Source organism: Prionailurus bengalensis, chromosome E2 (genome assembly GCF_016509475.1).
Source record: "Prionailurus bengalensis isolate Pbe53 chromosome E2, Fcat_Pben_1.1_paternal_pri, whole genome shotgun sequence".
In the NCBI taxonomy this organism is placed as follows: domain Eukaryota; kingdom Metazoa; phylum Chordata; class Mammalia; order Carnivora; family Felidae; genus Prionailurus; species Prionailurus bengalensis.
This window is the reverse complement of record NC_057352.1, coordinates 16424599-16448881: the sequence shown is the minus strand read 5'-3', so window position 1 is coordinate 16448881 and position 24283 is coordinate 16424599. Positions and strand designations below refer to the sequence as shown.

The 24283-nt window shown below is 38.3% G+C and overlaps 1 protein-coding gene and 1 long non-coding RNA gene across 4 annotated transcripts; one reads left to right on the top strand and one right to left on the bottom strand.

Moving 5' to 3' along the window:
* Window positions 1–530: 530 nt before the first annotated feature.
* Window positions 531–23925, top strand: LOC122494971 (zinc finger protein 585A). 3 transcript variants are annotated; one of them, XM_043600557.1, is made up of 6 exons: window positions 531–1582; window positions 4823–5037; window positions 8308–8394; window positions 14722–14848; window positions 15108–15200; window positions 16932–23925. In XM_043600557.1, exons 3-6 carry the CDS (start codon window positions 8347–8349, stop codon window positions 19265–19267), a joined length of 2604 nt encoding a protein of 867 aa, XP_043456492.1. In that variant the 5' UTR covers window positions 531–1582; window positions 4823–5037; window positions 8308–8346; the 3' UTR covers window positions 19268–23925. The 3 variants fall into 3 exon arrangements, with proteins under 3 accessions (XP_043456492.1, XP_043456491.1, XP_043456493.1); XM_043600556.1 differs by lacking the exon at window positions 8308–8394 and having other exon boundaries at window positions 535–1582; XM_043600558.1 differs by lacking the exon at window positions 8308–8394 and having other exon boundaries at window positions 537–1582; window positions 17250–23925.
* Window positions 13164–22221, bottom strand: LOC122495085. Its single transcript, XR_006300336.1, has 2 exons — window positions 22110–22221; window positions 13164–13352 (listed from the first exon to the last, which is right to left on the bottom strand). It is a non-coding gene; the product is annotated as an uncharacterized LOC122495085 (long non-coding RNA).
* Window positions 23926–24283: the final 358 nt, after the last annotated feature.

Below are 24283 nucleotides of genomic sequence, written 5' to 3'. Positions count from 1 at the left end.
GAGACACAGCATGAGCAGGGGAGGGGCAGAGAGAGAGGGAGACACAGATACGGAAACAGGCTCCAGGCTCTGAGCCATCAGCCCAGAGCCTGACGCGGGGCTCGAACTCCCGGACCGCGAGATCGTGACCTGGCTGAAGTCGGACGCTTAACCGACTGCACCACCCAGCCGCCCCGCTAAAAGACTTTCAGAAGAACCTCCTACCACTGTCAGATAGAACGTCCTGGCAGAAGCCAGTATTTAGCTGGGTTTTATTTTTTTAAATTTTTTTTTCAACGTTTATTTATTTTTGGGACAGAGAGAGACGGAGCATGAACAGGGGAGGGGCAGAGAGAGAGGGAGACACAGAATCGGAAACAGGCTCCAGGCTCCGAGCCGTCAGCCCAGAGCCCGACGCGGGGCTCGAACTCCCGGACCGCGAGATCGTGACCTGGCTGAAGTCGGACGCTTAACCGACTGCGCCACCCAGGGGCCCCTTAGCTGGGTTTTAAAGAATGTTTAGGAATTCGCCAGATGAAAGGAATTGTGTCTCTACAACCTCCCCGTCATAAGCACCCCCGTGGACTTTAGGCTTCATTCACATAATAATGACGTTGTTCTTAGATTTTAATTTACAAATAAACAAAAATTGCAGTTTCCCTTAGGTGCTTTTCGTCACACGTTGACGACATTAAAAACTATTATTATTTTTGTAATTGTCGCTGCTAATGGAAATGAATGAGGATTCGAGGCTCCATTTCCCTCCACCAGCCCTTTGGAAAGTGCCGTCTTGCCCTGGCGGCATCCCTCAGGAGAGAACTAGACCACACCGACTAGTACCTTATATCCCCGGGGGGGTTTCTCCCACAAAAGGCTAAACTACCCTGCCTGCAGCTGACTGCCCATTCTGACATCTATGTTGCCGGTGGTTTCGCCCAGAAACGGGGCTCCCACTCTGACCTCTCCACATTCTCCCCGAGGGTGTCTCCAAAAATCAGATTGTACTGTCGTGACTTCTCCCCTCATCCGCCGATTTCTCCCAGGATTCAGCCGTAGCACATAAGACGTTTGTCCTCATAACTTGGTGATTTTTCCTCCCTTGCTCCCCTCATCCCCGGTGGTTTCTTCCAGCAGAAAATTAACTCTCAGCGGAGCGGTTTATCCCGGAAGGCAAATTAGCTTTTCTAAATATGACACAGAGCACCATACACCATAGCCAAGACCTCCCTCCTCCCAGAAGCCTACCTCGACCAGAGCCCCACCCCTGTATTCTACGTTGCAATCCCAGCCTCGCGCTGAGAAAACGCGCGGGAGGCCTATTCCTCCGCCGTACGGAATGGACACGCCTCAAAGATGGCGGCTCGCGCTCAGAAGCACCATTAGGCAAGGCCGTGTTCTCGGCCCGACAGCGTCTCTTACGGAAACTACGCCATGTTGGCTATTGGCATATGCGGCTTCCAAGGTAACTCAGAGCATGCGCGATAGCGACTGTCCGTGAGAGGACGTGCCGAAGGTCAAACCGGAAGCGGAAGCGGTCCTCGAATGCTTTTTCGCCGATGATGTCTGGAGCTTCTCCGCTGTTTAATTCCGAGAGATCTCTGAGGTGATTTGGTTGGTCGTGATTAGGGATTCTGGGGGTCCGTGACGGGTGTGTTGTCCGTGGAGTGAATGATGGTGGTTTCTGGGTCTGTGGCATCCGTTGCTGTGAGGGCAATGATAGGAGTCTCTTGGTTCAATGATGGGGATCTTGAGATGAGTGTGGGATTTGTCGGCTCAGTGATGGGAGTCTGTGGTCAGTGACTGATCTGTGGCGTCAGCTATGGGGCTCTGTGAGGGCTATGATGAGCTTGCTTTCCAAGCATTAGTAAGCTGTGGTGTGTAGCATTTTATTGTTCAAATCTAAGTACTGTTTTTTCTTCAGTTTTAGTTATTTTTTTCTTTCAGTCATGAGTTATTTAGAAGTGCATTCTCTATCTCAAATAATGTCTCTGGGTAATGCTCGAATTTAAAAGTTGCTTTATGGCCTGGTTCATGGTCAGTTTTCATAAATGTCATTTCTATTACATCAAAGCAATGTGTGTCCTCTATTGTGTTTCATATATAGTCTCACAGTTTATCTTGTTTGCTTGACTAATTACAGAGAAAGGTGAACTCGTGGAGGTGATATGTTCACTTGTCCTTTCTGCTGTCAGTTTCTGCTTTGTATATTTGAAACTATTATTAAGATGGGTTGTTTATTTTTAATAATAAATATGAGTAATAACTAAAAAGATACAGTAACAATTCAAGCTGTCACCAATAATTTATAAAAGGGGTCATTTTCCCAATTTCCAGCACTGGATTTTTTTTTTTTAATTTTTTTTTCAACTTTTTTTTTTAATTTATTTTTGGGACAGAGAGAGACAGAGCATGAACGGGGGAGGGGCAGAGAGAGAGGGAGACACAGAATCGGAAACAGGCTCCAGGCTCTGAGCCATCAGCCCAGAGCCCGACGCGGGGCTCGAACTCACGGGCCGCAAGATCGTGACCTGAGCTGAAGTCGGACGCTTAACCCACTGCGCCACCCAGGCGCCCCACACTGGATTTTTTAAAAATAAGTTTTTACTACTCTGAGGTGAAATTATATCTAATTGCTCTAATGCATTTTCCTATTAGTAAAATGGTATCTTTTTGGTTACTTACCATTTAAATTTCCTTTTCTGTGAATTTTCATATCCTCTGTTCAGTTTTTATTTTTCCAGGGCTTTTTTTTTTTCCATATTGATTGCTAGATTTTTTTAAATTCAGAGGTAATCTATTTTCACATTTTGAAAAAATATATGTATTTCTTCATTTTTATTTTTATTTATATATCTTTAAATTTTTTATTTATTTTTGAGAAAAAGAGAGAGCATGAGCAGTGGAGGGGCAGAGAGAACAGGGACAGAGGATCCAAAGCAGGCTTCATGCTGACAGCAGAGAGTCATGCAGGGCTCAAACTCACCAATCCTGAGATCATGACCCGAGCCAAAGTCAGATGCTCAACCGACTGAGCTACCCAGGCGCCCCTTCATTTTTATTTTTAAAGTATGTTTTAACATGTAATTAGGAAATACCATCTAACCAGAAATATCTGGTTTTTTTCTTTTAAAGCATCTGGGTTTTCTCACATGTGTACTAAAAATTCCTCCCACCCCACCACAATGTTGATACAAACTATACTACTAAAATTTCATTTTTTAAATACAAATACTTAAAATGTTTAGTTCTGCTGGAATTCAGTCTAATATATAGTGTGTGATAGCAATCTGGTTTGTTTTTTTCTAGGTGGATGGCCAATTATATCAGTGCCACTTATACAATAAATGTTCTGTGCGCACTCAGTTGAATGCCATTTTTATTACATACATAAGTCAGTACTGTCTGAGCTATTGTTTTCTGTTTTGATTACATTGTTTTTATATTTAAGTTTTAATATCTAAGAGAGAATGGTAATTGCCAATATTTATTGTCTGCCTCTTGCGTGCCAGGGAGATGTTGAATACTTTACAAGCATCATCTCATTTAATTTTTATAACCTTTTTTTTTTTTTAATGTTTATTTATTTATTTTGAGAGAGAAAGAAAGTGAGCAGAGGAGGGGCAGAGAGAGGGAGGGAGAGAGAGAGAGAGAGAGAGAGAGAGAGAGAGAGAGAGAATCCCAAGCAGGCTCCATGCTGTCAGTGCAGAGCCAGACACGGAGCTGATCTCATGAACCATGAGATCATAACCTGAGCCGAAATCAAGAGTCGGACACTTAACTGACTGAGCCACCCACTTAATTTTATAACTCTTGAAATAGGTACTTTCATCCTCGTTTTTGAAACTAAAATGGAAGTAACTTGTTCGTATTCTCATAGCTGAAAGTTAGCAGAGCTGCAGTTCTAATCTTTTTTTAAAAAAATTTTTTTTTCAACGTTTATTTATTTTTGGGACAGAGAGAGACAGAGCATGAACGGGGGAGGGGCAGAGAGAGAGGGAGACACAGAATCGGAAACAGGCTCCAGGCTCCGAGCCATCAGCCCAGAGCCTGACGCGGGGCTCGAACTCCCGGACCGCGAGATCGTGACCTGGCTGAAGTCGGACGCTTAACCCACTGCGCCACCCAGGCGCCCCTGCAGTTCTAATCTTAAGGAATATTACTCCGTATCTCATTGACCAGTACTCATCACGGGTTTTGTTAAACTTTACGTTCTCCACAGCAGTGGTTCTCAAAGTGTGGTCCCTGGACCAGCAACATCAACATGACCTGGGGACTACTTCAAAATGCTAATTCTTGGGCCCTGCTATGGTCTGAATGTTTATGTCCCCCCAAAGTTTGTATGTTCAAATCCAGAAATACCGTATAAGGAGGTGAGATCTTTGGGAACTGATTGGGTCACGAAGGTGGACTACTCATAAATGGGATTAGTGCTCTTGTAAAATAGATCCCACACAGAAGGTGCTGGCTGTGAACCTTTAGTGAGGTCTCTCACTAGAATGTGACCACACTGATGCCCTGATCTTGGACTTTCCAGCCTCCAGAACGGTGATCAATAAATCTCAGGTGTTTATAGGCTGCCCAGTCTGTGGTGTTTCATTATAGCAGCCTGACTGGACTAAGAAAGTTGCTCCCCTAGGCCTGTTGAATCAGAAACTGGGAGTGAGATGGAGGGTTTTTACTGTATCTTAACAAGCCCTCGAAGTGTTTTGAATCCACATTAAAGTTTGAGAGCCTCTGCTCTCTGTGTCTAGTTCAGGGAACTTCACCTTGGTGCCGTGGTGTTGGCAGGAAATGTTTATGTGATGAATATTGAGTATGTGACCATGTGGACATTGTCTTCTAGGTTTCTTGTTGTCTCTGGGGAGCCCTGGGTTAGATCTTTCTCCAGACTCCAGCCTGCCTCCCCCCAGCAGCTCTGCTTGGATTTACAGATGCCTACCAGGCTTTAGGCTCCTGAGAGAATAAAGTTTGAGACCTACCATGACGATGTCAGCTAATCAGACCTCGCCCCAAAAATCCCTGATCCTGGTTCCAGAGGAATATGACAGTTCATATGAGGTGAGAAGGAAGAATGTCGGGGGTAAGAATTCATCCTGGGAGTAGATACCTCTGATATGTCACCAGAGCCTCTGGGCAGTGGCAGACGGGCCACAGGAAGCAGCCACACTCTCTTACTACCCTGAAGCAAATCTTAATCTTTCTGCCAAGAATAAGAAACACATGGGTATTGTCTCCACATCTAGAGACCAACTGTATGATAGTGGAGAGGTGAAATGTCAAAAACTGTCTTTTATTCTGTCCTCATGCTATATTGATCTTTTGGCTGAGGATAGACTTCCTGATTAGAAATAATTTTTGTGCACGATGTTGAAACTATTTTATTTCTTCTTAAACTGTTTCTCCCACATACATATTTCTCTGTTCTCTTTCTGAAATTTAGATGTTGGTTCTCTGTTGATCATTTTTATGAGCTACTTCCAAAAACTTCTTAATCCTGGCAGATAAAAAATATGAAACTTTGCTATAATATTGATTTTATTCTCTAACCAGGAGCATTAAATTAGAAATAAGAAGTAAAAGACTTTTGCACGGAATTGGGAATAGACTTAATATCACTGAACTATACATTTTAAAATGGTAAATTTTGTTATGTACATTTTACCACAATTTTAAAAAAGTAAAAGGCTAGCAAAAGAAACCCCTATATGTGAAAACTTTGAACATTTTTTTTCTACATAAATATTCTTTAAAGGGAAAACCATAAAATGTCTTAGAAAATTCTTTGAGTTGAATTTCAGTTAAATAAAGAACTACATTTTAAAGTTGGTGGTGAAGCTAAACTACAGAGGAGCAAATCATAGATTTAAATGCCTTTTTAAGGAATCTTTGAAGTTTAGGGGGGAAAAGATGTAAGATATGAGTAACGCTTAAAACTGAAGAAGTTAAAAAAAGAACTCAATAAATATAAAGTAACAATAAGGAGTAAAAAACAGTTAAGGGAAGAAATTAGTCACATGGAGAACAAAACTAATTGATGAAGATGTCTGGTAGAAGCATAAGTGGCTTCTACACGCTGGTAATCAAGAACAGAGAGTAAAGATACACTTAAAGAGTGTAACAAAACATCGGAGACAGTTACTGCTTCATCAAAGATTAAAACCATTGTGAAAAAAAAAGATTAAAACAATTGTGAATGAATATTATATAAAATCATATAAACAACAGGAGTATAGCTTTACAAAAAATAGATGTCAAAATTGGTGGATACAAATGGTTCAGAAGCCTTTCAAGAAATTAAAAAGTTTATTGAACACACAGTTAAAAGTGGTGGTAAACTTCATGGGGATTTACATTTGGCCCGTATGCCAAAGTTTGGGTAAAGATGGTATCTAAAAATATTTCCAGCCTTGTTTGTGGTATTTGTTTTATTTTGTTTACTACCTTAAACTTGATGCCCAAACTAATCAAGGACAGTAAAAAAAGAAACAACTGGAAATTATGAACATAGATTCAGAAGTCAGATGTATTAATTAACTGAATTCAAGAATACATGAAAACAGTAGCCAAATAGGGCTTATAATAGGGACACATGTAAAGCAGACACTACTTTCTCATTTAGTAGTCAACTCCAAATCAAAGAAGTTAAGATAGTAAAATATCTAAAACAACAATAATAACAATACTGTATATCAAAATATATAGCAAAACAGCATTGAGAGATAATTTAGAAAAATAATTTGTGTCACGCAAATAAATGTAAAAATATAGATGAAATGGATGACTTTCTAGAAACATAGTAAATTTCTCACCAAATCTTTAATTACTGTTTTCCACATTTTCACTTTTAGATATTAAGATTTTTAGTTAAGTAATTCTGTTTTTTTATTTTTTATTTTTTTTAATTTTATTTTTTATTTTTTAAAATTTACATCCAAATTAGTTAGCATATAGTGAAACAATGATTTCAGGAGTAGATTCCTTAATGCCCCTTACCCATTTAGCCCATCCCCCCTCCCACAACCTCTCCAGCAACCCTCAGTTCTCCATATTTATGAGTCTCTTCTGTTTTGTCCCCCTCCCTGTTTTTATATTATTTTTGTTTCCCTAAGTAATTCTATTTTTAATAAAATTAGGATTGCAGCTTTGGAGAGATTTATTTGCACTGATTTTATTCTGCTTCTTGGAATGTTAAGTTTTGTGTAAAGTGCGTACGTGTGTGTGGGCAGATTTTATGTTCAATATTTCTGAATGTTACATAGGCACCTGAAAAGACTGTCTCAGGATATAGAATTTGCTGTCTTATCAATAAGCTATCTTATGTAGTTATGAAGTTTTACAAATGTGGTTTATTTATTTTTTACTTTATCTGTTGGAACTGAGAGATACTAAGTTTCCCAGCATGAATATATTTGTCTATATTTATCTGTAGTTTCTGTGAATGAATTTGGATGCTATGAAATTTGTGAAGTGATAGTAATGACATCTGAAATTAATTTTGGATTATGTTCTTGTTATGTTTAATATTTTTTTCCCTAGAATTCAGCCCTGTCTGATTGGAGGCTCGTTTCCTTCCTGTTGGCATTTTGAGATACAACTTTTGCTCATCCTTTTTCTGTCCTCGGAGTCCTTGTGAACTTTTTTTGTATAGCATTTAGAAAAGATGTATTTTATGTACACTTTTGATAAAGATAGTTCTTTTATAGATCTTTCACCTTAGACCTTGTATTCTTGCTTTTATTTCTTTGTCCCTTTCAGTAATTTGGAAGGTTTGGTTTCTTTTTTGCATGGTTGGCCCTCTTAGTGTGATCTTTATCACATTAACGTCTTGAACTAAATCTTTTCTCTTGTTTTAGACAATATCTATTAAATTTATACTGTGAAAAATGATAAAAGTTCTATGTTTCCACTTCAAGGATTCTTCTGTTTATTAGATGTTTTTATTAAATTCTATTTTTTTTTCTATCTTCCTCTAAAAGTTTCACGTTGCTCAGTTGTCTTAATCTTATCCTTGTCGCTTTTTGTGTTTTCACGTGGTGTTTTACTGCTTTCAGAGAGACCTCCATTTTTGTGTTGCTTTTCTTTTTCACCTCTTTACAGAGTGCTGCCAGTTTATTTTTCAAAAACTTGAATAACCATTTGCTTTAGCCTGTTTTTCCATTATTTCTTCCTTGGACTCTGAGATTTCTATTTATTTTAGGTAGTTTTTTGTTTGTTTTAGTGAATTCCTTGAAATCATGGTGAATGTGTTTTCTTCTGTCATGTGACAATTTATTTCTAGCATGTTCCTTTTAATTTCTTCTTTTTTTCTCTCATTCTTTTTACTTATAGTATCTTTGTACATCAGGCGATGTTTATTATTATCTTTGAATGAGGAGATTTTTTCCTGGACAAACTGTTTATAAGAAGCTCATTTTGGTAAGGAGTCAAAGCTACTAATATAACATCTTCTTTATTCGCCATTAATTCTGATGATGTTGGGTTTGGGGGCTGGGGTTTTGGTGTATGTAGGGTATGACTATGCCAGTGTGTGAAAGAGAAAAATCGGGGCACATGTATTTTTGCAAGTATATAGGGAACATTTTCAAAGAAATGACAGTGTTTTAAGACCCATAATCAACACATCATAAAGAAGCAGACTATAATCTCTAAACACAATTAAATGAAGAAATAAAAAAGATAGCTTTCAAATAACATAATTTTAGTCATGAAAAGCCACAGGTATCTAAGATATACTTCCCAAAGAGAGAGATATACTTCTGTATTCCCTTGTCCTTCCTCTATGCTCATTCCGTCCCCTGAATTCAGTGGCCTGCTCTGTACATACAACTCCCGAATCTTTATCTCCATACTATCTCTCTATTCAACTACTTAGTATATACCCTTATACATGTCTTATCACCTAAATTTCAATATGTACAAAATTTAAATCATTATTTCTTGTCTTGTTCCCCCAGCCTCCTCCTCTAATCCTTAAATCCATCGGTGACACCAAAATCTACAGTTGGACTGAACTAATAACTGATATTGGACTGAACTAATAACTAATATTTATTTGAGTCCCTTTTTCTCACCTTCACAGCTGGTGTCAATTTTATCTTCTTAATATCAATTCCTTCTATAGCCTTACTACTCCAGTCTTAAGTTTAGTTAAGTAAGAAATTCATATTCTCTCACATGAATTGTGCAGTGGGTCTCATGACTGATTTTCCACTTTTGTCTGTTCCAAATTTTCTGTTTTAAGAATACACTTTCTTCAATATATTTTTTTAAACTTTTTATTTATTTTGAAACAATTATAGATCCTAAAAGGGATTGCAAAACATACTACAGTGGTGGTGCACGATTCTTTTTTTTCATTACTGGTTGTAATTTGATTTTTTGAGGATGTTTGCATCTAAGGTCATGAGAGATAGTGATCTGGAGTTTTCTTTTTTGTACTATCTTTGTCTAATTTTGATATCAAGGTAATGCTGGCCCCACAAAATTATTTGGGAAGTGTTCTCTTTTGTTTTCTGGATAAGACTGTAAAAATAAGGCTAACTCTTCTTTAAATATTTAGTTGAATTCTCTAATAAAGCATTCTGGGCCTGGAGATATCTTTTTTTCAGGAGCTTTTAAATTAAGACTTTAATTTCATGATTATAGGATCATCTTTTCTGTTCCATAATAGTTGTGTTTTGTTAGTTTGGGGTTTTTGAAGAAGTAATATATTTCTTCTAAGTTTTTGGATCTATTAGCATAGAATTTTTATATTCTCTGTATTTCCTTTTAAATGGCAGCTACATCTATAATATTTCTTTTCCTTTTTTTTTAAAGTATTTATTTATTTTGAGACAGAGCATGCGCATGTGCACAAGTGGGGGAGGGGTAGAGAGACAGGGAGAGAGAATCCCAACCAGACTCCTAGCTGACAGCATGGAGCCCCACTTGGGGCTTGATGTCACAAACCACGAGATCATGACCTCAGCCAAAATCAAGAGTCAGATCTTTAACCGACTGAGCCACCCAGGTGCCCCAGTATTTCTTATTTCGCTACTGACATTGGTGATTTGTATCTTGTTTTTATCTTTGCCAGTCTAATAGCTCAGTCAACAGAGCTTATCAATTTTCTTGATTTTTTTCAAATAACTGCATTGTATTTTATTGATTTTTCTTGTGTTTTTTTAAAATTTTTGTTTTTAATTTCATTGATACCTGCTCTTTATTTTTCTTTCTTCTCCTTGCTTTGAGTCTATTTTGCTCTTCTTTTTCTAGTTTCTTGATTTAACAATTTTCCCCTTTCCTTTTTTCTTAATTGATACATACTTGACATAAAATATTATATGTTTCAGGTATATAACATAATACAATGTTTCTATATGTTGTGAAATCATCACCACAATAAGTCTAGTTAACATTCATTACTGTACATAGTTACAGTTTTTTGTGTGATGAAAAATTTTTAAGATTTACTCTTAGCAACATTCAGTATACATTACAGTATTACTAACTGTAGTCACCATGCTGTAACATTATAGCCCCATGATATATTTATCTTATAACTGAAAGTTTACCTTTTGACTGCCTTCACCCATTTTGCCCACTACCCATTCCCCTCCTCTGGTAACTACCAGTCTGTTCTGTGTATATGTGACTTTAGGTATTTTTTATTTTGAGTTTCACATATAAATGAGATCATATGGTAATTGTTCTTCTTTCTGACTTCTTTCTCTTAGCACAATATCCTCAAGGTCCATCCATGCTGTTGCAAATGGCAAGACTCCTTTTTTACGGCCAAATGGTATTCCATTGTATATATATACCACATTTTCTTTATCCATTCATCCACTGGTGGACACTTAGGTTGCTTCCATGTCTTGGCTGTTGTAAATAACACTATAGTAAACATGGAGGGATGCATATATCTTTTTGAGTTTGCTTTCATTTCCTTTGGATGAATATCCAGACATGGAATTGCTGGGTCATATGGTAGTTCTAGTTTTAATTCTTTGAGGAACCTCCATACTATTTTCTGTAGTGGTTGCACCAATTTGCATTTTTTTTAAATTTTGTTTTTTAACGTTTATTTATTTTTGAGACAGAGAGAAACAGAGCATGAATGGGGGAGGGGCAGAGAGAGAGGGAGACACAGAACTGGAAGCAGGCTCCAGGCTCTGAGCCGTCAGCCCAGAGCCCGACGTGGGGCTCAAACTCACGGAACGTGAGATCGTGACCTGAGCTGAAGTCGGATGCCCAACCGACTGAGCCACCCAGGAGCCCCTGCACCAATTTGCATTTTTACCTATAGTGCACAAGGGTTCCCTTTTCTCCACATCTTCATCTGTACTTGTTAATTCTTATTTTTTGTTTTGTTTTATTTTTTGATAATAGTCATTCTAACAGGTGTAAGGTATCTCATTATGGTTTTAATATACATTTCCCTGATGATTAGTGATGTTGAGCACCTTTTGGCCTTCTATACGTCTTTGGAAAAATATCTATTCAGATCCTCTGCCCATTTTTTAAATAGTTTCCCCTTTTCTAATGTAAACATTTAGTGCTATGAATTTCCCTTTCAGCATTGCTCTATCTGCATCCCACAGATTTTGATATATTTTCACTTTCAGTTCTATGTATTTTCTAAATTTCTTTTGAGAATTCCTCTGTGATTTATAAGTTATTTAGAAATGTGTTACTTCATTTCCAAATATTTTGTGGCTTTCTGGATAGCTTTTGTTACTATTTTGTAATATAATTCCTTTGCAGATTTTTCTGTTGTCTTTGTTACCGATTTTTGGTTTGATTCCATTATGATCAGAGATGCTATGTGTTATTTTAATTCTTTTATATTTGTTAAAGTTTGTTTCACAGTCTAGGTTATGGTCTGTCTTGGTCACTCTTCTGTAGGTGTTTGAAAAGAATGTGTACTCCACTGTTGTTAGTTGGAATATTCTGTAAATTTCAGTTAGATCCTATTGTTTGTTTCTTCTATATCATTGATTATTTCCTGTCTACTGTTTCTATAAATTGCTAAGTGTGGGTATTCAGGTCTATATAATTCTTTTTTAAAATGTTCATGACTTTAGGTAGAAATAGCCATTCCTTCAATTATGCATTTACAGATGAAATATTTTAAATATGGAGGATCATGTTTTTAAAAAACATTTTATTATGAAAAAAGTAAACATATACAAAAGTCAAGAGAATAGTATCAGGAGCCCTTGTATTTCTCGTGCCTACCACCTAGCTTTATTAGTCATCAATATTCTGCCATTTAAATTCCATCTAAAACCACCCTCCCCCCCACTCCCTCAGCTGCTAGATTATTTTAAAGCAAATCCCAAACACCATATCTTATCTGTAAATAATTTGACATGCATCTTTAAGAGATGAGAATTCTTTTTTTCTTTCTTTTTGTTTAACATAACCACTAAGCCTTTATCACATCTAAAACAACAGTAATTCCTAGATATCATCTAGTACCTGGTTATCGTTTGAGGTTTTTATTTATTTATTTTTTATTTTTTTTTCAACGTTTATTTATTTTGGGGACAGAGAGAGACAGAGCATGAACGGGGGAGGGGCAGAGAGAGAGGGAGACACAGAACCGGAAGCAGGCTCCAGGCTCCGAGCCATCAGCCCAGAGCCCAACGCGGGGCTCGAACTCACGGACCGTGAGATCGTGACCTGAGCTGAAGTCGGACGCTTAACCGACTGAGCCACCCAGGCGCCCCTAAAACCCATCATAAATATCTTTTTAATGTTGGTTTGTTTTAATGAAGGGCCAAACAAGGTCCTCAAGTTGCGTTTGGTTAGTATGATTCTGAAGTTTCTTTTAATAAAGAAAAGCTTCCCTCCTATTATTTTTTCTATTGTAATTTATTTATTTATTAAAGTTTATGTATTTTGAGAGAGAGAGAGGCAGAGAGAGAGAGATAGAGAATCCCAAGCAGGCTTTGTACTGTCAGCGCACAGCCTGATGCAGGGTTCAAGCCCACAAACTGCAAGATCATGACCTGAGCCAAAATCAAGAGTTGGGCACTTAACTGACTGAGCCACCCAGGCACCCTTATAATTTATTTTTTGAAGAAAGGGGTCATTTGCTGCCTTCTGGATTTAGCTTACATTTCAGTCTTAATATTGTTCAATATGTTTCTCTCACTTTCACTTTACCTCTGAATGATTTGTTAGATTTAGAGGCTGAATGAGATTCAGGTTGGATTTTTCTTTTTCTTTGTTAAGAATACTTAATAGATGGTATAATGAAATCAATTACTATATAATGTCAGGAAGCACATATTTGGTTGTCTCTCTTTTTGTGATGTTAAAATTGATTGTTGAATGTAGATGTTATTAGCTGGTCTATCATTGTAAACTTCTCTTCAGTCTTTCACCTGAAACAGTTAAGCAATTGTTTACTGAATTAGTGAATACTGAATAAATTAATGATTACTGAATAAATTCAGTATTTCATTAGGAATTACAAAATTATGATATTCTAATTCTACCCTAACAACTTCATTTATTGCTAGAATTGTTATGTAAGAAACTTCCTTCATCATTTATTTGGTTATCCTGCAATAGGGATCTTCTATGGAAAAAAATTCACATAAATCTGATTACCTTAATCACCTTTACTAAAAGTAAAAAAAATCCCTGTTTTATGATCAAACTGTTTTTTCCATAACCACCTTCCTGACATGTCATGCAGACTTCTCTCCATTATATATATATTATTGGTGTTCCCCAAACTCATCATGTATTTTCCTGTCTCCTCACCTTTGCTTCTGTCTTCTCTGGGAAGTGACCTCCTTTACCCCCCATTCTTTATTACACTTATCATATTTCAACTTAAATTCAACTAATACAAACTCACTGCCCCATGTCGAATACACTTTTTCCTTTTTTGGGTCCTCAGTGTGTTGTTCCATTTGAGAGATTTACTTTTTGACACTTAAGTGAACTTGTCTATTTTTTCCCTTCTTTTAAATCTTAGGTCTTTTAAGTTGCTGGAAGATTAGAAACATAAATAACCCATTTCTTTGTTCTTAGGACTAGCATAATGGCTGGTCCTAAATTGCTCAGAAACTGTATCATAGGTCATTCATCCACTTGCTAGAAGACTAAGAGAGAGCCTATTCTTCAGTTTTGAAAAATAAGTAATTGACTGGCTGTAGTATAGAATAAATAGCAGAAATTCCTTCTTAGATTTCTTTCTCCCACAAAATGATTGTGTAAAACTAGATATTTTAATATGCACCCTGAATGAAATACCATTTTTTAAAAGTTTCTGTACTACACAGGTGTAAGCATTTATCAGAACTTCAAATGGTACATTGTGGATTTGTACATTTCATTGTGTGAAAATTTTACCTTAAAAAAGGTAGACAAACATTATACTCTAGTTAAATGATTTGCATTCTGATGTATTTAGGATGAAGTGTACTGGCATCTACACTTTACTCTGAACTGAATAAAAATGAGATGGATTGATGATAAAAGGATGGATAAATGTATGATAAAACAAATAGAGCAAAATGTTAATGATAGATTCTAAGTGGTTGGGAAACAGGTTTTCACTCTACAAATTCTTTTAAATTTTCTGTATGTTCAAAATTTTCCACAATAAAATGTTAGGGAAATGGGAGGTGAGTTTTTAAAAAGAGGAAATAAATTAATAACAACAAAACCCACATTCCATATTCCTAGTCTCCATCCCCCAAAGCTAACTATTCATATTGAACAGGAAATGTGCCCTTACAGGGATCGGTGTCCTTCAGGGATGTGGCTGTAGATTTCAGCAGAGAGGAGTGGCAGCATCTAGACCTTGCTCAGAGAAACTTGTACCGGGATGTGATGTTGGAGACCTACAGTCACCTGCTTTCAGTAGGTAAGCACAGTTACTCAGATCCACAGTGAGAGTATTTCTGTTCTCAGTTGCTGAATGCTGTGAGATATCTGAAGTATGTAATGTTTTTGACTTTGATTTGTCTAGGGTTCTTTATCCCCTTGGGCATTCTGAACATTACTCTGTTCCAAGAAATAAATGGTTACATTCCTGAAGAACAAAACTTCATTGAACAAGACTATTGATTACATTTTGAAACACAATTAGCTGGATCCAGTCTTTTATCATTTCTCATAAACAGGGTATGAAGTTCCCCAACCAGAAGTTTTCATGTTGGAGCAAGGAAAGGAGCCCTGGGCATTGCAGGGTGAGAGCCCACATCAGAGCTGTTCAGGTGAGTGTGCATGACCAGACAGTGGGAGAAAGGGGAGCTCTCAGCTGTCTTGAAAAAGACTGGCATCTTTAAAATGCTATTAAGATGACTGTTTTGGAAGGTTCTAATTTTTTTGTTCTAATTTACTGCTTGAGGACCCTTGACATTGGCCTCTCAAATAACTAAATGCTTTCATCATTTCTAACCATCTTCTTTGGCTTTTTGGAGTCTGGATCACATGCTAATCTGCCTCGTTAATGATTTTTTTCTTTCTTTCTGTCTTCCCCATTGTCTATGATTCTTTATGCATTCAGGCATTCATGGATCTGCTTTCTTTCAAACTTACTATATGTCACACTCCCGTTCCCATAGTCCTCTATCATTTCTTTTTTTCTACTATGGGATGCTTCAGAATATTATGTCCATCCAGGCTCTCTTCCTATTTTCTCCATAGGCACTGACATAAGATTTCTTATTTCCTTGTTCCCCATGTCTTTCACCCAACTGATGACTTGGGGGTTAATTGTCACTTAACCTTTAGAAGTACTTTTCTGCTATTTCCTTCCAATATTGGTTGACGTTACACTAACTGGGGTCTCTCTGCCTCATTGCCTGATTTTTGTAATTGCTTTATTTCTATACTTCACGTGATGAAATTTGAGTTTAATTGTGGTCCTCATTCAGGACACACTGTCATTATCAGTCTGGGTAAAGATTCTCTATGACTGCAGTTTCACTTTTTATGGTTTTGATTACCCACAGTCAGCCATGGTCTGAAAATATTAAATGGGAAATTCCAGAAATAAACAATTTATAAGCTTTAAATTGTGTGCCTTTCTGAGTAGCTTTGTGAAAAATTATGCCATCCCACTCCATCCTGCCCACGAGTTGAATCATCCCTTTGTCCGGCATATCCACGCTGTCTATACTACCTGACCACTAGTCACTTAGTAGCCTTCTCGTTTGTCAGATTGACTGTCATGATATTGCAGTGCTTCTGTTCAAGTAACCCTTATTTTACTTAACAGTGGCCCCAGAGCAAAAGAGTAGTAATGGTGGCAGTTGTGGTATGCCAAAGAGAAGCCATAAAGTGCTTCCTTTAAGTGAAAAGCTAAAACGTTCTTCACTGAATAAGAAAAAAAATCAGGTTTGGTACCTCTGAGGATTCAGACAGACATCCACTGAGTGTCTTGGAACATGTCCCCTTCCGATAAGGGAAGGGACTCCTGTATTTTGTTTTTTGATTTATTCCCATTTCTTTCTTTTCCCCACACCCATCTCACTTCTCACTGTAGGCAACTGTTTTATGTGATGGAAACATATTTTTTAATTCGTGCATATTCTTTTAAAATTTAAAGTGACTTGGGGTATGTATTATTATATAAATGTTACTGTGCTATATAGCTTGGGTTTTGCCTTACTTTTTCTACTTCTGTCCATGGTGGATTATGTTCATAAAGTTTATTTCCTCTAACCATTTGATTGTATCCCAGAATGTTCCTATCACCACTGTTACCCGCCTCCTCCTCAAATGAGTCACCCTCACCCTTTTCTCTGTGTTCAACTTGGATGATCCATATGACCCTCCCCTCTAGCCTCTGCTAGCTGCTCTTTCAGCTAAACCATCATTCTCCTCTGTGAAGGAGAGTTTAGATTGCAGACTTCACAGCAGAGAATCCATGAAAAAGCTTCTTTTCTACATTGAGAAGGAAGGTGATGCTACAAGTGATATTTTGTTGTATTTCATTCTAGAAGAATTGTGGCAGATTGATGACCAGACAGAAAGCTATCAGCAAAGAGAAAACAAATCTTTAAGCGATGTTGTTTTCATCAAGAAAATACTGACTGCAAAGAAGGATTATGAATATAAGGACATTAGAAAAATAATCCATGTGAGCCAAAACATTCTTTCCCCCAAAAGAGCCCCTCAGTGTGATTCATTTGGAAATGCTTTGAAGCATAATTTAGATTTACACAGTCATTATAGAAACGGTGCATCAAAGAACATGAATAAGATTACTGAATATGGTAAAATTTCTTCTTCTACTGACCCTGAGTGTTCTCCAACAGGAGAGAAGTTATGGGACCATAATCAATGTGGAAATATCCTCAGCTATAAACAAGCACCCTCTCAACATCAAACAATTCATACTGGGGAGAAATCTTACGAATATGCTGAATTTGGAAAGATCTTCACCCAGAAGTCACAGCTCAGGGTACATATGAAAGTTCATACAGGAGAAAAACTCTATGTGTGCATTGACTGTGGGAAAGCTTTTGTAAAGAAGCCAGAATTCATTACACATCAGAGAACCCATACTAGAGAGAAGCCCTATAAGTGCAGTGAATGTGGAAAAGCTTTTTTCCAAGTATCTTCTCTCTTAAGGCATCAAAGAATTCATACTGGAGAAAAACTTTATGAATGCAGTGAATGTGGAAAAGGCTTCTCTTACAACTCTGATCTCAGTATACACCAGAAAATTCATACTGGAGAGAGACACCATGAATGCAGTGATTGTGGCAAAGCATTTACACAAAAGTCCACGCTCAAGATGCATCAGAAGATTCACACAGGTGAGAGATCTTATATATGTATTGAATGTGGACAGGCCTTCATACAGAAGACACACTTGATTGCACACCGAAGAATCCATACTGGAGAAAAACCATATGAATGCAATAACTGTGGGAAGTCCTTCATTTCTAAGTCACAACTCCAGGTACATCAACGAATTCACACAAGAATGAAACCCTTTATATATACTGAATATGGGAAGATCTTCAACAATAGTTCCAATCTCATTACACATAAGAAAGTTCAAATTAGAGAGAAATCGTCCATATGTACTGAATGTGGTAAGGCCTTTACGTACAGGTCAGAACTGATTATACATCAGAGAATTCACACTGGGGAAAAACCTTATGAATGTAGTGATTGTGGAAAAGCCTTTACTCAGAAGTCAGCACTCACAGTGCATCAGAGAATTCATACAGGAGAAAAGTCTTACGTATGCATGAAATGTGGACTAGCCTTTATCCAGAAGGCTCACTTGATTGCACATCAAATAATTCATACTGGAGAGAAACCTTATAAATGTGGCCACTGTGGGAAATCCTTTACTTCCAAGTCACAACTCCATGTACATAAACGAATTCACACAGGAGAGAAGCCTTATATGTGCGCTAAATGTGGGAAGGCATTCACCAACAGGTCAAATCTCATTACACATCAGAAAACTCATACAGGAGAGAAATCCTATATATGTCCTAAATGTGGAAAGGCCTTCACACAAAGGTCAGATTTGATTACACACCAGAGAATTCATACTGGAGAAAAACCTTATGAATGTGGTACCTGTGGAAAAGCCTTTACCCAAAAGTCTCACCTCAATATACACCAGAAAATTCATACCGGAGAAAGACAGTATGAATGCCATGAATGTGGGAAAGCCTTCAACCAGAAATCAATACTTATTGTGCATCAGAAAATTCATACAGGAGAGAAACCTTATGTATGCGGTGAGTGTGGTAGAGCTTTCATCCGGAAGTCAAACTTCATTACTCATCAGAGGATTCATACTGGAGAGAAACCTTACGAATGCAGTGATTGTGGGAAATCCTTCACGTCCAAATCTCAGCTCCTGGTGCATCAACCAATTCACACAGGAGAAAAACCGTATGTGTGTGCTGTGTGTGGGAAAGCCTTTAGTGGCAGATCAAATCTCAGTAAACACCAAAAAACCCACACAGGAGAAAAGCCCTACATCTGTTCTGAATGTGGGAAGACCTTCAGACAGAAGTCAGAGTTGATTATACATCATAGAATCCACACTGGAGAGAAGCCTTATGAATGCAGTGACTGTGGCAAATCTTTCACTAAGAAATCACAACTCCAAGTGCATCAGCGAATTCACACAGGAGAAAAGCCTTATGTATGTGCTGAGTGTGGGAAGGCTTTCACAGACAGGTCAAATTTGAATAAACATCAGACAACACACACTGGAGACAAACCCTATAAGTGTGTAGTCTGTGGGAAAGGCTTCGTCCAGAAATCTGTGCTCAATGTCCATCAGAGTATTCACACTTGAGAAGAACAGTGTGAGAAAACTTCAGTGAGATCAGGTCTGATTGTATATCATTAAATTTGTTAGCAGAAAAATATGCATATTATAAGTAGAAATACCCCATCAAAGTGTCTCACATTATTGTAAAGAATAGGGCCCTGAATGAAGGGGGCCCTTCCCACATTAACACCACCTTCATTAAACCTTGAAGCGTTCATACTAGGAAAATTGATAGAAGGCTTCTCATAAAAAATATGATGGGACATTGTTATCAGATTCTGCATAGGAGAGGTTATATTAAGTCATGTTAATGATAATCCTGTTTACTGTGGAATAGGCAGGTTACCAACAGGTTGAATGGTACAACAACATAATGTATATGATAGTGACAGATCCTAAGTTCTGTGAGATGTTTGCTGCAGAACACATTATCTAACACTGTTTGGGGTGTTTTCTCATTCTTCTGCTGAATCTAACATGGTTGTGTGTGTCCGGTCCCCCATTGAGTATTTCCATCAAGAAAGAGATAACTCAGTAAAAAAGTTCTTTATGTATGCAGACACAAACCTCCGAGTGTATGTTGACCCATTATCCTCTAGCATCATGACTGGTAACCCCACCCCTTATCATCTCTACCACTAAAGTGTATTTGACCCTCATTAGTTCCTAGAATATTGTCTTCTGACACCCACATAATTGCATTAGTGCTAAATACTAATGTCTGTTGACTGCCATTATCTCATTTAGCTCCCAACATAGTGTTTTGTGAACCTCCACTACCCTCAGGAAAGCTTCTGAAAAGAATTTTCAGGTCATTTTGGTCAACTTTTCATCTCCATCTCCCTTTTGCTGTCATAGTTCTTCCAGCTTATTTGTCTGCCTTAATGCCCTGACATTTATAATAATAACAAATTAGAAACTCATATTAAAACACACCTCAACATTTGTTCAAGTCTTCTCTGTGTCCCATCTTTATGCCATGGACTCCACAAGCACCTTCTCCCCGTGTGCCTCAAACACATCAGTTCAGGTCCTGCCTCAGAGCCTTTACATCTACAGCACTTATATCTGTGTGGTTAGCTCCTTCATGTCTTCCAATGGCACCTCTTCACAGAGGCTTTCCCTGTGCTTTCCTGCCTGGTTTAAAATTTTGGCCCTCTCCCCTCTATCCTTCATCCTTCTCCATAGCACTTATTGCCACGATGCCCTGTATATTTTACTTGTCTCTGGCTCCTACGTTAGAATGTTTTTCTGTTTTGTTCACCACTGTGAACCTTGACCCGTGCCTGACAACAACAGACATTCCATGAATGCACACTGTGAAGTGTTGACCCTGCTCATCACAACTTTCCTTTAATCTTTTCTGTATTGCAGCATACGATGCTGCAATGGGGAGAACCAACTTGCCTAAAACACCAGGCTTTTTCAGCTTGTTTTTACCTGGCCTCTGCCTCCCTTCCCCAAAGCTGAAACATTATTATAAACCTTTTTGCCTGATGCCAGCCAATTTAAAGAAGGGAAAACTGAGACAGGAAATCCCACATAGATGCTTGGTGTTCAGGATTTCCTACCATGATTGTGAAATTCGCAGCTCCAAATACCCCACCCCAGACCCTCATCTACAGACCCACTCCTCATGTCCCGACAGGACCACAGCTCTAATAGTATGAAGAGGCTGAGAGCAAACAGGGCAGACCTTCCTGGGAAGTTAGGTGTCTGACCCAAGACTGGCAGCAGTGGTCTCTCAAATGCAGGCAGAGGGTCTGACTGAACACTCAGCTGTTGGGCAGCCAAATTGGAAAGAGCAGAATGGTTCCTCCAGGTCAGTCCACTGGTAACAACTGGGAGTGGCAAGTAATGGGGTTGTGCAAGGTGCTGTTGCCTTTGTGAACAACAGCATTGTGGTTGAGGATGGGGACAGAACCTTGTCAGGGGGCAAGGCTGGGAATACTCCTGAACCCTCTCACCCAAATTTGGTAGTGCCATTACTCCACCTTGGATCGATGTCTGATCCATCACTAACTCCCTTCATCTCACCATTTGACAGTATCTGATGATCCACCATACTCTTATTCCTATCTTAGAACAACGTATGGTAGGTGATCCACTGCTAACCCCCTTTATCTCATTCGGTACTGTATCTGGGGCTTCACTAAATGTCTTGCAACCCACCATTATGCCTCAATTTATGGCAGTGTTTGCTGACCCCCTCAAGAGAGTGTCTGAAGGACACCACCCCCCCCCCCCCACTTCTTACCCCACTGCAGCACAGTATTTGTACACCCATTATCCCTCTTTCACTCAGTACTACGTTTATCACCCCTCCTTAATTCCAGGAAATAGTGTCCTGGAGATGTCATTACCTCCTCCACAACTAACCTCCAGCATGATGTCTGTCACTTCACTTGTGACAAAGCCTAGTAATCTCCATATTCCCCATTTATTCCCACTTTTCACGTAAGTAGTAACTGATGACCACTTCCTACAATCTTCAGAATAGGAAACTGTGATATACCCCACCTAATCCCAACTATTAATAATATCTTCTGATACTTTTACTACGCTTCTAGTAGGATGCTTTGTGATCCCCCTTCATTACTTGTCCATTGCAACAATGGTGACTAATGATCTCCCATTTCCCCATCTAGCAGTGTTTGTAACTGTCCCCAACCCAGCATGTGGTGATGCCCTCAATACCTTCTCTGAACACTGGTGTCATTAACCTGCTTCCCTCCACACAAGTAAGGGCAATGACTGATAATGCACCATAAACTCCACATTATCCATCTGCATTTTGGAGCCTCCACTATCCCCCTCTAGAGTACCTACATTAATAACCAGCAAAAAGTCTGCTGATGTCCATTACCTATTAAGAGTGTCTGTGAACCTTCCATTAAACCTTCCATTAAATCCTGGTAGTTTGCTTTTCCCCATTGGTGTCCACTAACATAATGCTGGTTCCCCATTGCCCATATTGCTTCATGAGGCCCCTGTGTGGCTACTGCCAAGTTCTCCAGCATTGCTTCTCCACATCCCCACTGTTTACATGGACGAGAAACCTGGAAGAGAGAGAAGGGACGAGGATGAGGTCCTTGCCTCATAGGCCCCTCTGGGGAATTAGTGACCCAGAGTGGGCTGGGGAGGATCTGAGGGGCCCCGGAGACCACCAGCTGGGATTCCGATGATGCAACCAGAATAGAGAAGGCTGTGGATGTGGATTCAAATCCTGGTGCCAACACTGATCTGCTGAGGATTCTGGGCCAGTCCAGCAAAACTTCCCCCTGAGCCTCAATTGCCTCACCTGTAAAATGGAATTATTGAGAATGAAGTGACTTAATCAGGGCTGAATAAGGGAGCAGGGCTAGTGGTTACCAATTAGGGTATCCTGTTGTTAATATCATTACTATTTATAAATGGACACAGCATCTGACCAACATCCGCATGACGGTGCCCAAACCTCACAGAGGGAAACATGTTATTTTTTTTGTCAATTAATTCAAATTATTTCTCTTTTATATGTATTATGATATTATAGTACTGAGATATTTTTAAAGTCAGATTTATTGAGGTGTGGATAATCACCCTTTTTAGTGTAGAATTCTGAGAGTTTTGACAAATGACAATTATGTAATTAACACCACAGTCAAGACAGAGAACATTTCCTTCACTCCCCAGCATTCCTTCCTATCCCTTTTTAGGCAGTCTCCCTACTTCCAGCCTCTTGCAGTCACTAATTTGATCTGTTTCTGGTCTCTATAGTTTTGCCTTTTCCACGGTGTTACAGAAATATATGGGTATCTGTATGTACATATGTATGTATCCTTTTGAGTCTGACATCTTTCATTTTGTGATGTATTTGAGATTCATCCACATGGTTGTATGAGATACAGGTGAAAATAAGCTGATGATAAGATGCTCAACATCATTAGTCAGGAAAATGCAAATTAAGACCGTAATGAGATACTACTACACGCTTAGAATGGCTTAAAATAATTTTTTTTTTTAAATAGTACCAAAAGTTGTCATGGATGCAGAGCGATGGACACTTTAATGCATTACTGTTGGGAAGGTAAAATGATATGTCCACTCTGGACAAAAATTTGGCAGGTTCTTATAAAATTAGCCATATACCATATACTATGAACCAGCAGTTCTGCTCCTCAGTATTTAACCTAGAGAAATGAAAAATTATATATGGACTCAAATGTTGACAGAAACTATATTCACTTGCCAAAAGATTGGAAACAACCCAAATGTAGTGGGTAAATAATTCAATAAATTGTAGGACATACAATGAGATACTACTTACACATAAGAAGGAATAATTTATTGACACAAGTTACAATATGGATGAATCTCAAAAAAGTATGTTTTACCATGTGATAATTTAAATTATATTTGATAAAAGATTAGATATTAGATTATAAATATAGGTTTGTATAATTTTATATGTGCATATTACTATTATAGTAATGTATATTTACAATATATAGCACATTATATTTATTGTATATTAAAATGTTTATTTATATAATATCTAATATGTATGATTACTGAATTATGTAACTTTTATATCAGACTTTCACACTTCAGTTATTTATATTTTTACATGTTTACATTTAATGTTTATAGTGTAAAGTTATAACTATAATAAAAGGGGCATACGGTCTGGAGAGCCTGCAGTTGTAGCTGGTCAGCATTTTTATTATTTGTCAGCAGCTCAAGCATCAAGAAACCTTGTTCCACTTTGGACCTTTGCTCAGCTGTGTTCTCTGAGAGTACTCTGCTTCCCCAATGCCCATGCTGCAGCTTGCTGTCCTTTTCTATTCTTTGGAGAACCCCCTGCCACCACCATCTCCACCATTATATGTGGAGTAACACACTTCTTGGGATCACTATTTTGTACTATATTTGTATTGCAAGTACCACTATCTGACCTGATATTAAATGTTTCTGGTTTGGGTTTATCATTCCCCCCTCCCCACTGGACTGTCAACCTCATGATGCCCAGGCTTTGTCTTCTTCCAACTGTGTTCAGGG